Consider the following 14,527-nt stretch of genomic DNA (forward strand, 5'->3'; position numbering starts at 1 on the left):
GTTGTTCAGCATCTTAGCTGTGGAGGGCAGTGTCACTGGCCCTCATATGTGGGATCCGAACCGGGGCCCTCTGGCGTCCCAAGCCAGCTCCTAACCATGGCGCCACTCGGCCGGCCCTGGACATGTTTTCTTTTAATAAGAATGTAATGAGATTGTTTGGTTCTGATTATTTCTGCAATTAAGATTCTGACACTCTAACTTAAGGCAGTATTTCTTCTTTATAAATCCTGAGTTTTAGAAATAAAAATAGAAGGTAAAAATAAATGAAAATACAGTGCAACGACATATTACTCAAGAGTTAGGTTCCAAAGTCAATGTGTATGGTGAATATTATGTTGAAGTAAAATTAAGCTTGAAAAGTCACATAAATCTTTCCAAGTACAATTTCCTAGTTGAGTTGGTACCACCCTACCAGGAAATTCTCATGTATACTAAAGCTTGAAAACAACCAAACACATCTAACTCAAGGAACAAAGTAAGTGTCTATATCTGGACACTTAAACTTTTCTGCCTTTAAGATAAATGAAGAATGGAGATTGTTGGAGAATTATAAAGTGCTCTTGCTTGCTTACAGAGTTTACGCCTTTATTTTTTTTTTACTGAGATATAATTGATATATAACATTAATTTCAGGTGTACAACATAATGATTCAGTATCTGTATATATTGCAAAATGATCATCACAATCAGTTTAGTTAGTATTAATCACCACATATAGTTACTTTTTTTTTCTTGTAATGGGAACTCTTAAGATCTATTCTTCTTAGCAACTTTCAAAAATATAATACAGTATTATTAACTATAGTCACCATGCTGGACATTACATCCCCTTGACTTATTTATTTTATAACTAGAAGTTTGTACCTTTTGACCACATTTCACCCATTTGACCATTCCCCACCCCCCACACGGTTGCCTCTGGCAACCACCATTCTGTTTTTTGTATCTATGAGTTTGTTTCTTTCCATTCACTTTTGATGTTGACTTAATAATCTTGATGCATATTAAAATATTTCTTTAATGAAAATTAAATTTGGTGATGTACTTGAAAGCACTTAGCTCTGAGATGGTCACATACTAGATAATGAATGCTTGATGAATTTGAATTTAAATCTTGCATCATTAGACCAACATTCAGGAGCTTTTAAAATAGTTATTATGGAGACAAATGTGATTACCTGCTTCCTGTATTTCCAAGGTGGAATTTCCTGTTGTAACACTATTGAATCCCTCTGTGAATTTTTTCCAAATATATTGGGGTGAGGGCATAAGAATAGGGAGTAATCAATGATAATTTGCTGTGCCTACCCCCAACCTACAATTGCCAACTTTCCAGAATTATAGCTGGCTTTTTCATCCAGGGACGCAACATTCATCCTTGTATCCAGGACACTCACAGCCTGACTTTATCAGGGTAGTTGGTACTTTCTTAGTACATCATTATTGACTTGCAAAGCATGACTTTTTGTAAATTGAAAATCCCCTTTATTCCTCAATTGCTAGCTTATGTCGCATTAAATCCGCATATCCTAAGAGGCATAGCTGTCCAATATATTCTATGTATACATTGATTTATGAACCAATAAATGTTTCATATACAGTTGAGATTTTTTAATGAGCTTATCATAATTGGATCAAAGGAATACTAGTATAGCTTGAGAGTACTGCAGAAAACCAATCATGGGAAGCTATGATGAAATTTTAATTATAAAGGATATTGAATATCCTAGAGTGACAACTCTGTTATAATAGATGTAACATTGAATTAGAAAGAGAGAAAGTGAGATTTTTACCCAGTTCTGCTTGAAATCAACTCTGTATTTCTAGTAAATTATCGAACCATTCTATGCTTCAATTTTGTATCTTCGCTAAAGTTACTACCCCATTGTCTTTGGTTAACTGGATTTATTAGAGAATTGCCCAGTAGATTTAAATAAAGAAAAGTCACAAGTTAATATCTTGTTTGAGGAGTTTTGTGTATTTTTTTCCCTATTCAGTACTACAAAGCTGAAGTTGGCATCAACCAACCTTAAGTTGTAGATGCATCAAGTTAAATGATTTTAAGATCTTTGAGACCTTTAGTTCAGAGATGCTGTATAAACAGAACCAGTACTAGATTTCCCTTCTCAATTCTTCAGTCAACTAGTCCTTTGCTTGTGGTAGAAAAAAAAGAGTAGGCAGAAGCTTGGATTTTTCTATTTCTTTTGACTCATCCCTCTTTACTCCTCAGGTTATTTGGATAATTTCATGAGACTTCTACCCCTGTGCTGCCCCCTCTTTTTTTCTGACTAATAATCATTGAGAATTTATATAATGACATTTTTATATGCTTCATCTCAATAAATGTCTAGCTGCAACTATTTGTAGTAAGCACTATGTTTTCCTTATTTTACTAAGTTTGTAATAAATACTATGTTTTTTCTTAATTTACTTTTAATTACTAGAGAAATTAAACAACTTTCCCAAGGACACACAATTAATAAACACTAGAGCCTGATCTTGAATCTTTGAATCTGGTTTTACATCAACCAGGATTCCCATAAGAAGGCTCTACCTGGGTTCATGATCTAAGCATACAAAGTGATTAAAATCTTTGATGTGAGATTGTGGTCTGTAATTGCTAATGGAATTTAATTCTAGATTTGACTACCTTTGTAAAAAAAATGCTTTGTAAAATAATCCTGAGGTTATCAGAAAATTGAAGCATCTATAAGTCTTTTCTAAATAAGTTTCATAAAATGAGCTTTGATAAAGAAAGGCTTAGGTAACATTAATTATCTCATCAAAATGCCTTAAAGGATCTTTTAATTGTCACAGAAAACACAATATATCTCCTTTTGGCTAATTTTTAGAGGATTTATATTTTATCCACTTTATAATGTGTTGTATACATAACTGCTGAAGAAATTATGTAACGAAATCTATCACAAGGAAAAACATGAGTGGGATTTTTATCAGGAAAGTCCAAGTCATTTGTAAAACCCCATTACTAAGGCAGAATATTGTAGGTGGGAAGATGGTACTGAAAGAAGAGGTTGAAACATGAAATACAAATCTATTTAGCATCATGATTTTGCTAAGGCCAGATATTTAAGAAACATATTCAGAAGATCCAACTGAAATCTCTAAAAGAAAAAGAAATTTGTAGTTGTGAAAATAATTGAATGGGATCCCATATAAAATTCTTGGAAATTAATAGCTTGAGACCACTAATACGATTATTTTCTTTTTAACTAAAGTTTATTGGGGTGACAATTGTTAGTAAAGTTACATAGGTTTCAGTGTACAATTAAGTCTCAAATAGAATACATCATCTATATATCACATTGTACATTCACCACCCAGGGTCAGTTCTCTTTCCATCACAGTATATTTGATCCCGTTTACCCTCATCTACTACCCCTCCCCCCTTTACCCTCTGGTAACCACTAAACTATTGTCTGTGTCTATGAGTTTTTATTTCTTCATTTGTTTGTCTTGTTCCTTTGTTGTTTTCAGTTTTATATACCACATATCAGTGAAATCATGGTTCTCAACTTTTTCTGTCTGACTTGTTTCGCTTAGCATAATAATCTCAAGATCTATCTATGTTGTTGCAAATGGCACTATTTCATCTTATGGCAGAGTAGTATTCTATTGTGTATATATACCACATCTTCTTTATCCAATCATCGATTGAAGGACACTTTGGTTGTGTCCATGTCTTAGCCACTGTAAATAAAGCTGCAATGATTCTTTTTTTTTAATTGAGGTATAATTGACATATAACATTATATTAGTTCCACGTGTACAACATAATGGTTTGGTATGTGAATAATATGATTCTTAATTAGGAGTGCATATGTAGTGGTCACATGTATTATAATCTCAAGAAATGGGCATAGAAAAAGCTTCCTGGAGATTCTGATAAATTCCTTCATCTTTTGGGGATCCAGTTTCTTCGTCAATACCAACCTCATGGGGCTTTTGTGAGGATTAAATGAGACAATATGTACAGAAAAAACATGTAAACTGTTAGTGCTAAGGCATCAGGATGCAAGGGGGACCCAAAAAGCCAATAATTACTTGATACTCTTAGGCAGAGGTACAGGTTTGTTTAGTTTTTTTCCAAATAGCAAACACAATAGTTATAGAAAGGAAACACTGTGGCCTTCATTTAGACTGACCTTAGGTCATATCTTGGAAAACAGTTCAAATTCAAGGTGTTTCCACAATATCTACAGTTTTTAAAATAGGAAAAAATGTATCCAAATCAATGAATGCATTGGCTAAAACCCACTTGGGAACAAAGATGTTCTTGAGTGCCAAACTACCATCTTATTTTATTCTATGGCTGAAATCCCAAGAATTGCAGAAGAGAAACTGGGCCAAACAAGGTTTTCTATTAAAATAAAAGGCCCTGAGTGATGAATGGAAACTTGGAACAGGTTTTAACAGTAATACCAGAAGCCAGAAATTAGCTTAAATACAACTTACAAATTTCTGGCGTGCATTAAGTCTCAAATAGAATATTGGTAGTAATTTTAGTGAATTAGAAACATGGCTTACCGGAGACAGTTGTTACTCTTATTCCAAAGAGCTCAGCTTGCTGTTATATTGGCTTGGAAATTTGATGCTTCCTTGTCTTGAGTCATTGAGAAAAAGTTGGATGGGATAAGACCAATGGTGGGTGGATTTCTGCAGTCACCCACTAGACTTCTCTTTCCAGATTGAAGCATTCCATTTATGGACGCTCTTTGGCACTGTTATTCAAACATTTATGAAACTACCTAACTATACTGCCTTGCAGCCTTTCTTTCTTCATGTCGTCTGGAAGGGTATTAGGGGACTTTGTTTAACATTTCCATGAATTCCAGATAGACTGTGCCTGTAGCATTTCCCTTATCAATGATTCTAGCAACTGAAAATCTAAAACGCCTATGTAATTTTTTTTGTCTATATGATTGGTTTGATGTTACCAGTTTTTACTTAAAAAATAGTCCCTAATATGAATGCCTTTATTTCTAAGTGCTCGTAAACAACTTTAGTAATTAATATTAGTTTTAAAGGAATTTATATCAAACCCCAGGGCACTTTTTAAAAATAGAAAATTTGGGTCTCTAGTCAAATTTTGTAAGATGATTATCTTGCTACATACACTAGACTTAATTATAGCATGTTTATGCTTCCTATGTCCTCACTGATCTTGAGGTTCAAGTTCCACTTAAACATTTTCTTCAGTGGAAATAAAGAAGTCGGGTAAGATACTTTCTAAATATCTCTTACTCTTTAACATTCTACGATTCTTGTTAAGCCATCTCAATTGAGAATACTTATAGAGAAGCAAAACCCCCAAATAATTGAATAGCTGGATTTTGTCTGTGAATATTGCACAATCTGTCCCAAGCCTTTACCCTACTCTCCCTTTTTATTGTTAGTCTTCCAAAGATAGTTTCAGTCCCTTTGTTTATTCTGAGCAGTTTTCCGATGCCTCAGTCGAGAATCAACAGTATATTAGTTTTGCAACTAAACATTTAGAGAATTGTTCCCTAAAAGTTAATGTGATCCCCCTTCAGGGAAGGGAATGTGAAAAATTATTCAGCTATCATGTTATATGAACAGTCTTCTTTTTATCTCCCCGTCCACTGGATGCTATACCTGTAAAGAATGCTGTAGTTATATTGGAAAGTTTTTTCCTTCTGGAAATGCATAAAGATCAGAAGCCCTGTTCCTTCATAAAAAGATGGAGTTATGGACCACACTAGACAGTGGGATGATGAAAATTAAGGTCCTTCCCTATTTGGCAGATATTCTCATAAGCCCAAAGCTTGATCAAACTAATGAGTATGTCCCCTTGCCCTGTGGCCCAAAGGCTCCAGATAGTTTGGTTCCCCAAAGTAAAATGATTTTTGATGTTAATAATAGAGAAAGGAAATAATAATAGAGAAAGGAAAATTGATGCGAATTAGGCAAGTTCATGGAGTGCCAGTATTTTTCTTACAGACTTAATACAGTTGTGTTGTGATTGGTTTTGCTCCTTTGCCCAGTGACCTCAGGATAGGTGCATTTTACAAATACAATTAGGGATACAACTAAGGGATACTGTCAAAGTTCTTGTCTAGCATGAGGGTAAACAAAACCCATGTCTCTTATCGTGTCACTTTTCTTGTTAGTAATGAGCAAAAATAGCTCTATTTTATAATTTATAAAGAAGAAAGAGTGATAACATAATACTTTGGGGTATACCCTTTCTTAGAATCGAGCACCTTGTTCAGTGAGATTCAGTTCTCAGGTTAGAAATAATTTGTATTTCAAAATTTAAAGGAAGAAAACTATAGTAAAATCATTGCAGGCTCTTGAGCCCTCTCTCCATTAGACATGGTCTGTCCATCCACAACAAAGGGAAGTGCCTGCATTGTCACAGTTTTTCTTGAATTTGCTAAAAAGAAATCTGAAGAAAATGAACCAATCATCACTTATTATTGAGAGTTTATAAGGCTTCCCACACTGTGGAGAATTCACAAAAATATAAGAGCTTGTACATTGCTTATAATTAAGGTAAAGAAATAATAATAAAGCATTTTGATGAATTAAAGAATGACACTGTTAGCATTCAGAGATATGTGGTAAACTGTGAAAGACCAAAAAAAGACCATTATATTTAGAATACACAATGTTTCATTGATTAGGTGGGCTTTAAGATGGACCTTGAAATATACATAAGATTTAGAAAGGGGGAGGGAAGGAAAGGAGTTATTTCTATTTGAGAGAATTACACAAGCAAAGTTGAAAATTTAGTTCTGTGCAAAAAACATTAAGTCCCTCTGTGCCAAGTCTATACTGGGTGCTGGAGATGACAGCATGCTTGGGAACTCTTCTGTACTTTGTTGCTAAAGTATTTTCACATCTCCTAAAAAGTGAATCTCTTCTGAGGAAATAAATCCCCTGAAGGAATCCTTATGACAGAAGTCCCTTTTCCTTGGTGTCATAGAAAGGGACTGGTTTTTGTTTTCAAAATATAGGCTAAGCTCTAGAAATAATTGGGAAAGCATAATTTTGGTGCACACTCATCTTTTCTCATCATCACTTTCTATCTGGCATAGTTACAGGTACTTATCTGTGTTTGACCTATAGGGCCATGTCATAGATATAGACTGTCAACTAGGGGATTATCTGATGATAATAAATTGTTGCATTTTAATAATAATGGTAATAATAATAGTAATAAGGTACTTGTCAGTTATCATGCAAATTGTTTTATATACATCATCTCATGTAATCAATGACCCTATGAGTTTTCCTTAATATTGTCTTCCTCCATTAAAATGAGTAAATGGGGGCTGGCCGAGCGGTGTGTTGGTTAAGAGTTGGCTTGGGATGCCAGCTCTGAGCAGCAGGACCCCAGTTCGGATCCCACATGAGGGCCAGTGACGCTGAGCCCTCTACAGCTAAGATGGTGAACAACAGCTCAACCTGGAGCTGGGCTGCCATGAGTTGCCGGCGACAGCGTAGGCTACAGTGGAGCTGCAGTGGGCTCCTGTAAGCTACTGTGAGCAGTCGGCAGCCTGCATGAGCTGCCAAGAGCCCCTGTCCAGGGCCTGGTGACCAATCTGCCTCACCCGGGAAGAGCGTAATGATAATACCAATATGGGCCAGTGAAGTGATGTCCTCCACAACTAGACTGAAGAACAAAAGGACAGCAACTTGTCTGTTCCCCTCCCCCAATTCCCCAATAAAAAAATCTAAAAAAAAAAAAAGAGTAAATGGAAGTTTAGGTTAATTAACATGTCCAAGGCCACACAGGTAGTCATTGCCAGGGGTGTGACTGACTCCAAAGTCTATGTTCCTAATCACTGTGCTATTCTGCTTTTTATTTATTTTAATTTTTTTCTATCCTGCTTTTTAATAGGGGGTTTTTGAATGTTCAAGGGAAGGGAATGCATAGTGCTGCGGTTGAGGCATTAGCATAAATATTTGTAGACAGGGTTCTTATCAGCAGTCTAAGCAATCCCATTACACCAACTAGTAAGGTTGGCAAGAGTCTAAGTACAATAGCGTGAGGAACTAAATCACAATAGTGCCAAATATAGAGTATACCATCTCTTTAGTACAGTGTCTTTGAGGTGGCTGATTTGTATTGGCTCTGTGTTTGCCTTCTCAATCATTGAGGGAGTAAATACTATTTGAAAATAAACCCCTTGACACAGCAAAATGGACAACCTGGCAGGTGTCCTTGCTGGAAGATGACAAGATTGCAAAGAGACAAGCCCTGGTTTTTCTCCCGAGATGTGACACTTGGGGGCTTCCATTAAAAACATCACCAAGCCTCTGTCACTTTAATCTCTTCCTTAAGTGCCTGTGACCTTTGCTGGGGCACAGGTCCATGCATGGTCAGTACCCAGTGGCCAGGTTTCTGAGCTGTAGGCAAAGGAGGCAGCAACTGTGAAGGCCTGGGAGGAGATGAGGGAAGAAAAGGTCACTGTTCTTGACAACTTATAACTCGATTTCACTTATAAGCCATTTATTTTCAGAAATAAATAATGGGTGAAGACAAAGGCCAGGCCTACAATTCATGCACTTGCGAGTTTAAGGCTTTCTGAGATCGAATTACCACAGCAGAGACACAGATACTGAAGGGACATTTTAGGAGGAAGCAGACAGAAAGGGAACAGTCAGAGGCCTAAGAAAGGAGACAGGAATAGAATGTGATGGAAATTGCTTCCCACTCTGCACCCTTGAGGGAACAAAGAGGACAAATAAGCAGCAGTGATAGGAGGAAGCTGGGTGCTTCTGTGGAATACAATGGTTCGGCTGGGGAGTGTTGCCAGTGAGTGTGCTTGGTGGGTAGAAGGAAGGGGTGTGCTAGTCCAGGCCTTTGAAATCTGGGCATCAGGACCGTTGCCTTGGGCCCTTCAGCTATCCTCTCAATAAGGACAGCATGCCAAATGTCAGGTCTTAGTCTGGCTATATTCTAGTTCATAGCTAGAAAATGGCCCACGGAGGAAGATCTAGGAATGAGAGGATGCTAGGAGATGAAGAAGAGAAAGGACATTTTAGTGAGTGCTTTTTGCATATGGGGCAATGGGTTTTAAACTCCTGTGGAAGAGCTGAGAGAGCCTGGGAAGAGCGGATGTTTAGAAAAGAGAAGCAGAGGCAATGACACAGCACGGACAGGCGGACAGGCGTCCTCTGACGCTTCTGCCTTCTTGCTCATTGAAGAGAAGTGGTTGTCTTTTTGTTGCCTCTGCAACAATATAAGGTGGAGTCTTAAGGGAACCGAGCCCAGAGATGTAAAAGAGCCTTATATTTATGAAAGATGACCTGCAGCCATTGCAATTATTGGCTATTGTAGGAAACATCCCAGCCTCCCACATTTTGCTTAATAACAGACTTTTCACTGCAAAGCATTAATGGAGTCCGGATTCCAGCCAGGCTTGGGAGATCAAGAGTAACTCTCTTGATTTAATGGTTTTGCAGGCTCTTGAAGACATTGTCATCTATTAGAGAAAAAAAAATTAAATCATTCTTGAAAGAACAAAGAAAATGTCTTGGGTGATAAATGAAAAAGATCTGAAGTGAAATAAGGAGAATCTTGAGGGAAGGATCTCTTTAAAATCTTACTAGATTTCCCCCACTGTGATCAAAAGGGGTCAAATAAGAGCTTTGCCTGCAGCTTCATGGAGTCAATTTTTAAAAGAGAGTATTTAAAAACCTGAAATATTGGTTATTTGCCAAGGCACATACTGAAAGGAGGGACCACTTGGCTAGAGCAGAATTGAGAGTTGGATCTCAGGATGTTAGTTTTTGACTTGCAGGGAAAGAAGGTGGCACTTGACACCTCCTCCCTTTGCACGAGGAGTTGAACACTTGTTACAGTACTTACGAGTGTTCCAGGGAAAACGTTGGAGGTCACTTTAATAAATAATGAGTCCCAATCACCAATAACCGCAGAGAGCGTCCCCTGCGTTTGTTTTCTTTGAGCGTGGAGCCTCCGCCCAGGTGCCCCTACTCAGCTAAGGCCTTCAGTTTATTTTTCTGAATTGCGCTTGGAAATCTTTTCCTGGGGAGCTGTTAGCCTGAGTCCTAGAGACAACTGCTTTTCCCACAGTAATCTTCCAAGACCCGTTAAGCAGCCGAGGGACCGTGGAGACTGGATGAACAGGACTGTGGGGGCAGGGAGAAAGGGAGTGGCCGTGTTTCCGCGGTCTGCTGGGATCCGGTGGGTCTAGGGTGAAGGAGTTGGGGCTGGAGTGGCTGGAGCGACTGAGCGAGCAGTCCGGGACGCAGTCGGCTGCCTCCGTGCGGAATCCAAGCGGGACCCGCTGAGCACTGCTCCCCCTCCCCTTCTGGTTCCTTTGCCCTCCCCCTGGAGCAGCGGCAGCAGCGGCGGCAGCAGCGGCAGGAAGCAAAGCCAGGTTGAGCGACTCGGAGGCGAGCCGAGGAGCTGGGCTATGGGGAGGCAGCGAGGCTGCGGGGCCAGGAGCCCCCCGGAGGGCCTACGAAGGAAGCGGTCCCCGGCGTTGGCTAGCGCGTGAGCCGTGGGGAGCGGGCGCAGGGCGGCACGAGCGGAGGCGGGGCCCGGGCGTGGAGCACGGCTTGGGAAGCTGCTGCCTCCGGCCCTGCCCCGCTGCCTCCGCCGCGGCCGGTGGCTATGGAGCTGGCGGGCACCAGACCTGGGGCGACAGACCATCCACGACTCCGGCCGCCCATGTCCTGGCTGCTGCTGCTGCTGCTGCCTCTCCTGCTGCTGCTGCTGCTGCTACCCGGCCCAGCGGCCTCCCAGCTGCGATACTCGGTGCCGGAGGAGCAGGCGCCGGGCGCGCTCGTGGGCAACGTGGCTAACGCGCTGGGGCTCGAGCTGCGGCGCTTGGGGCCCGGCTGCCTGCGCATCAACCATCTGGGTGCACCCAGCCCGCGCTATCTGGAGCTGGACCTGACAAGTGGAGCGCTCTTCGTTAACGAGCGCATTGACCGGGAGGCGCTGTGTGAGCAGCGGCCTCGCTGCGTGCTCAGCTTGGAAGTGCTGGCGCACAGCCCCGTGGCGGTGAGCGCCGTGCAAGTGGAGGTACTGGACATCAACGATAACTCGCCGCGCTTCCCGCGGCCCGACTACCAGCTTCAGGTAAGCGAATCCGTGGCGCCCGGCGCGCGCTTTCACATAGAGAGCGCGCAGGACCCTGACGTGGGCGCCAACTCAGTGCAGACCTACGAGCTCAGCCCCAGCGAGCACTTCGAGCTGGACCTGAAACCTCTGCAGGAGAACAGTAAGGTGCTGGAGCTGGTGCTGCGGAAGGGCCTAGACCGCGAGCAGGCAGTGTGGCACCATCTGATTCTCACAGCTGTGGACGGGGGCAGCCCAGCCCGCTCCGGCACCGCACAGATCTCTGTGCGTGTTCTGGACACTAACGACAATTCTCCCGCCTTCGACCAGTCCACGTACCGCGTCCAGCTTCGGGAGGACGCGCCCCCAGGCACATTGGTGGTGAAGCTAAATGCCTCAGATCCGGATGAGGGTTCCAACGGCGAGCTCAGGTATTCCTTGAGTAGCTACACGTCCGACAGGGAGAGGCAGCTCTTCAGCATCGACGCCAGTACGGGGGAAGTGCGCGTAAGTGGAGCGCTGGATTATGAGGAGGCCTCTTCCTATCAGATATACGTGCAGGCGACTGACCGGGGACCAGTGCCCATGGTGGGTCACTGCAAGGTGCTGGTGGACATCGTGGACGTGAATGATAATGCACCAGAGGTGGTGCTCACGGACCTGTATAGCCCAGTGCCTGAGGATGCTGCACCCAACACAGTAGTGGCCCTTCTCAGTGTCAATGACCAAGACTCAGGCCCCAACCGGAAAGTGAGCCTGGGCCTGGAGGCCACACTGCCTTTCCGACTGAATGGCTTTGGAAACTCCTATACACTTGTGGTGAGTGGCCCACTGGACAGGGAGCGGGTGACTGCCTACAACATCACAGTGACAGCCATTGATGGGGGAGTACCACAGCTCACATCCCAGAGGACACTGCAGGTTGAGATCTCTGACATCAATGACAATCCACCAAGCTTCCTAAAGGACTCCTACTCCATCTACGTCCAGGAGAACAATTTGCCAGGGGCGTTACTCTGCACTGTGCAAGCCACAGACCCAGATGAAAAGGAGAATGCAGAGGTGACCTACTCCCTCCTGGAGAGGGAGATTCAAGGGCTGCCCGTCACCTCCTATGTCTCCATTAACAGTGCCAGTGGCAGCCTTTATGCTGTCAACTCCTTTGACTATGAGAAGTTTCGGGAGTTCTTTGTGATTGTGGAGGCCCAAGACAAGGGGAGCCCACCACTAAGCAGCACTGTGACCGCCAACGTGTACGTGGTGGACATGAATGACCATGCCCCTTACATCCTGTACCCTACCTCAACCAATTCGTCAGCAGCCATTGAGATGGTGCCTCGAACTGCCCCTGCTGGCTACTTGGTCACCAAAGTCATAGCCATGGACTCAGACTCTGGGCAAAATGCTTGGCTCTTTTACCATCTGGCCCAGACCTCTGACCTGGACCTCTTTAAAGTAGAGCTACACACGGGAGAAATTAGGACTACCAGGAAGATGGGAGATGAGAGTGGAACCACTTTCAACCTGACTGTGGTGGTTCGGGACAATGGCGAGCCATCACTCTCAGCCTCTGTGGCCATTACAGTGGCTGTGGTGGATAGAGTGTCCAGAATCCTCCCTGATACTCAGAGACACATTAAGAGTCCTCGGACATACTCTGAAATTACACTTTATCTAATAATAGCATTAAGCACAGTGTCTTTTATATTTCTTTTGACAATCATTATTTTGAGCATCATCAAGTGCTACCGTTATACTGCATATGGCACTGCGTGCTGTGGAGGCTTCTGTGGAGTGAGGGAGCGGTGCCCTGCAGAACTGTACAAACAGGCCAATAACAATATCGATGCCAGGATACCACATGGCCTCAAAGTGCAGCCTCACTTCATTGAAGTGCGAGGGAATGGCTCCCTCACCAAGACCTACTGCTACAAGGCCTGTCTGACTGCAGGCTCAGGGAGTGACACTTTCATGTTTTACAACACAGGGGCGCAGACAGGACCTGGGCCTGGGGGAGCCCAAGCAGCAGTAAGTGACAGCAGGCACCTCACTGGCCAAAGTGGACAGAGTGCCGGGAACCTGATTATTCTAAAAAATGAGGCTGTTTCTCAAAATGAGGTGAGACAGTAGTCAGGGGGTCTTCCACAAAGTCATGCATTTTCACATCCCCCAGAACCCAATATCATGCATGTGGCTTTACTGAGTTATTAACAGTGACTGGGGTTATCTGGTTAACAGTGCATATAGTACCTGTGATATGATTATAATCTGCTATGTGTCCTGTCTAGAAAACCAGTACTAGAGAATTGTTTTACTTCCATGGTCTTTTCAGATGTATGAAGACTTGACCATAAAATTGTTTGAGAGATGAGGATTAGTCTTAAATACTTAATGTTAGAACACAGCTCTGTAGAGAAATAGTATAGGCTTGAGAATAAGATGGTGTTATAGGGCGTAACGTTAGGAGATTCAAGGAGAAATGGCCTCTGCTGTGTCGTAGACAGGAAAGTTCTCTTTTGGAATGCTGTGTGTTATTTTTTAAAAAGCTCTGAGACCTCTAGGGGCAGTGGTGGTCACCTCTGTATGCTGTCCCTGTTTTTACCTTGAACTGTCTACAGTGAAAATTATCCAGTTAGTATTTCCAGTAATTGCACTGAACTGATGCAATAGGATCTTCTGGAAATTCATGGCAGAGGTGATAAAGCCATAGACTGTGGACCTCACCCTGAAGCCAAACTTTGCTTTGGCTGTTTGATGTGGTAACCCTTCTGTAGGGGCTAACAGAGGAAATGAATGATAGTAAACAGAGAGACCAAGAAACAATTTGTGTCTGGTTGGGCCAGGGAGATATTAGAATGAGTGGATTTGGGACCTGAGGGTATGGTGAAGATCAGAACAAGCTGGGATTGGGGAGAAAAAGAAGGGAAAAGAATTCTCCTACTAGTCACCTTTCTTGGCATAGTGTGAATTCGTTGTAAGAGGATTTTCATTCATTTAGCTTAGATGCAGTCTGTAATCTTCTGATTTCCTGTTGATAGTTCCTACGGTTTTGATGAGATGCAAAGTAGCCTGTTTAAACCCCTCAAGTCTTTAAGTTAAATGACAATGCTTCAAACAATACTTCATTGTGTTCCAAAGCACCTGTTCATTTTCTGGATCTAAAGTTTAGTGTGCAATAGCTACAAAAGTCTGGGAAAGTAGATGGCTTACTGTACACGAAAGACAGGTGTCAGTCAGTAAATACCCTGGTTTTAAGTTTTAAGTCGGCATAAGGCCATCTTGCTCATTATTATGAGGAATGTCTATAAATTATTGAACAGTGCATGAATGTGTGAATATGTTTGTACAGTGCATTTGTATCCATATGCATGCTTGAAATAATAGAGATCTGTTTTTTGATTCTTTAAACTTGGATTCATCCCATAAATTTTATCCCATAAATAGTGA

At 42.1% G+C, this 14,527-nt stretch overlaps 1 protein-coding gene across 6 annotated transcripts in view; it reads left to right on the forward strand.

Moving 5' to 3' along the window:
- Positions 1-14,527, forward strand: part of LOC109393433 (protocadherin alpha-C2) — a 186,654-nt gene that overhangs the window by 133,984 nt on the left and 38,143 nt on the right. Inside the window, exon 1 of one of the 6 annotated variants that reach the window (XM_019662643.1) lies at positions 9,854-13,198. The exons of 4 other annotated variants lie outside the window; for them this stretch is intronic. In XM_019662643.1, the coding sequence (XP_019518188.1) occupies positions 10,631-13,198 (2,568 nt within the window). In that variant the 5' untranslated portion in view covers positions 9,854-10,630. Of the gene's footprint in view, positions 1-9,853; positions 13,199-14,527 lie in introns of those variants that run through there. One more of the 6 variants, XM_019662624.1, reaches the window with a different exon arrangement.

The sequence above is a fragment of the Hipposideros armiger genome, unplaced genomic scaffold (genome assembly GCF_001890085.2).
Source record: "Hipposideros armiger isolate ML-2016 unplaced genomic scaffold, ASM189008v1 scaffold_11, whole genome shotgun sequence".
Lineage (NCBI taxonomy): Eukaryota > Metazoa > Chordata > Mammalia > Chiroptera > Hipposideridae > Hipposideros > Hipposideros armiger.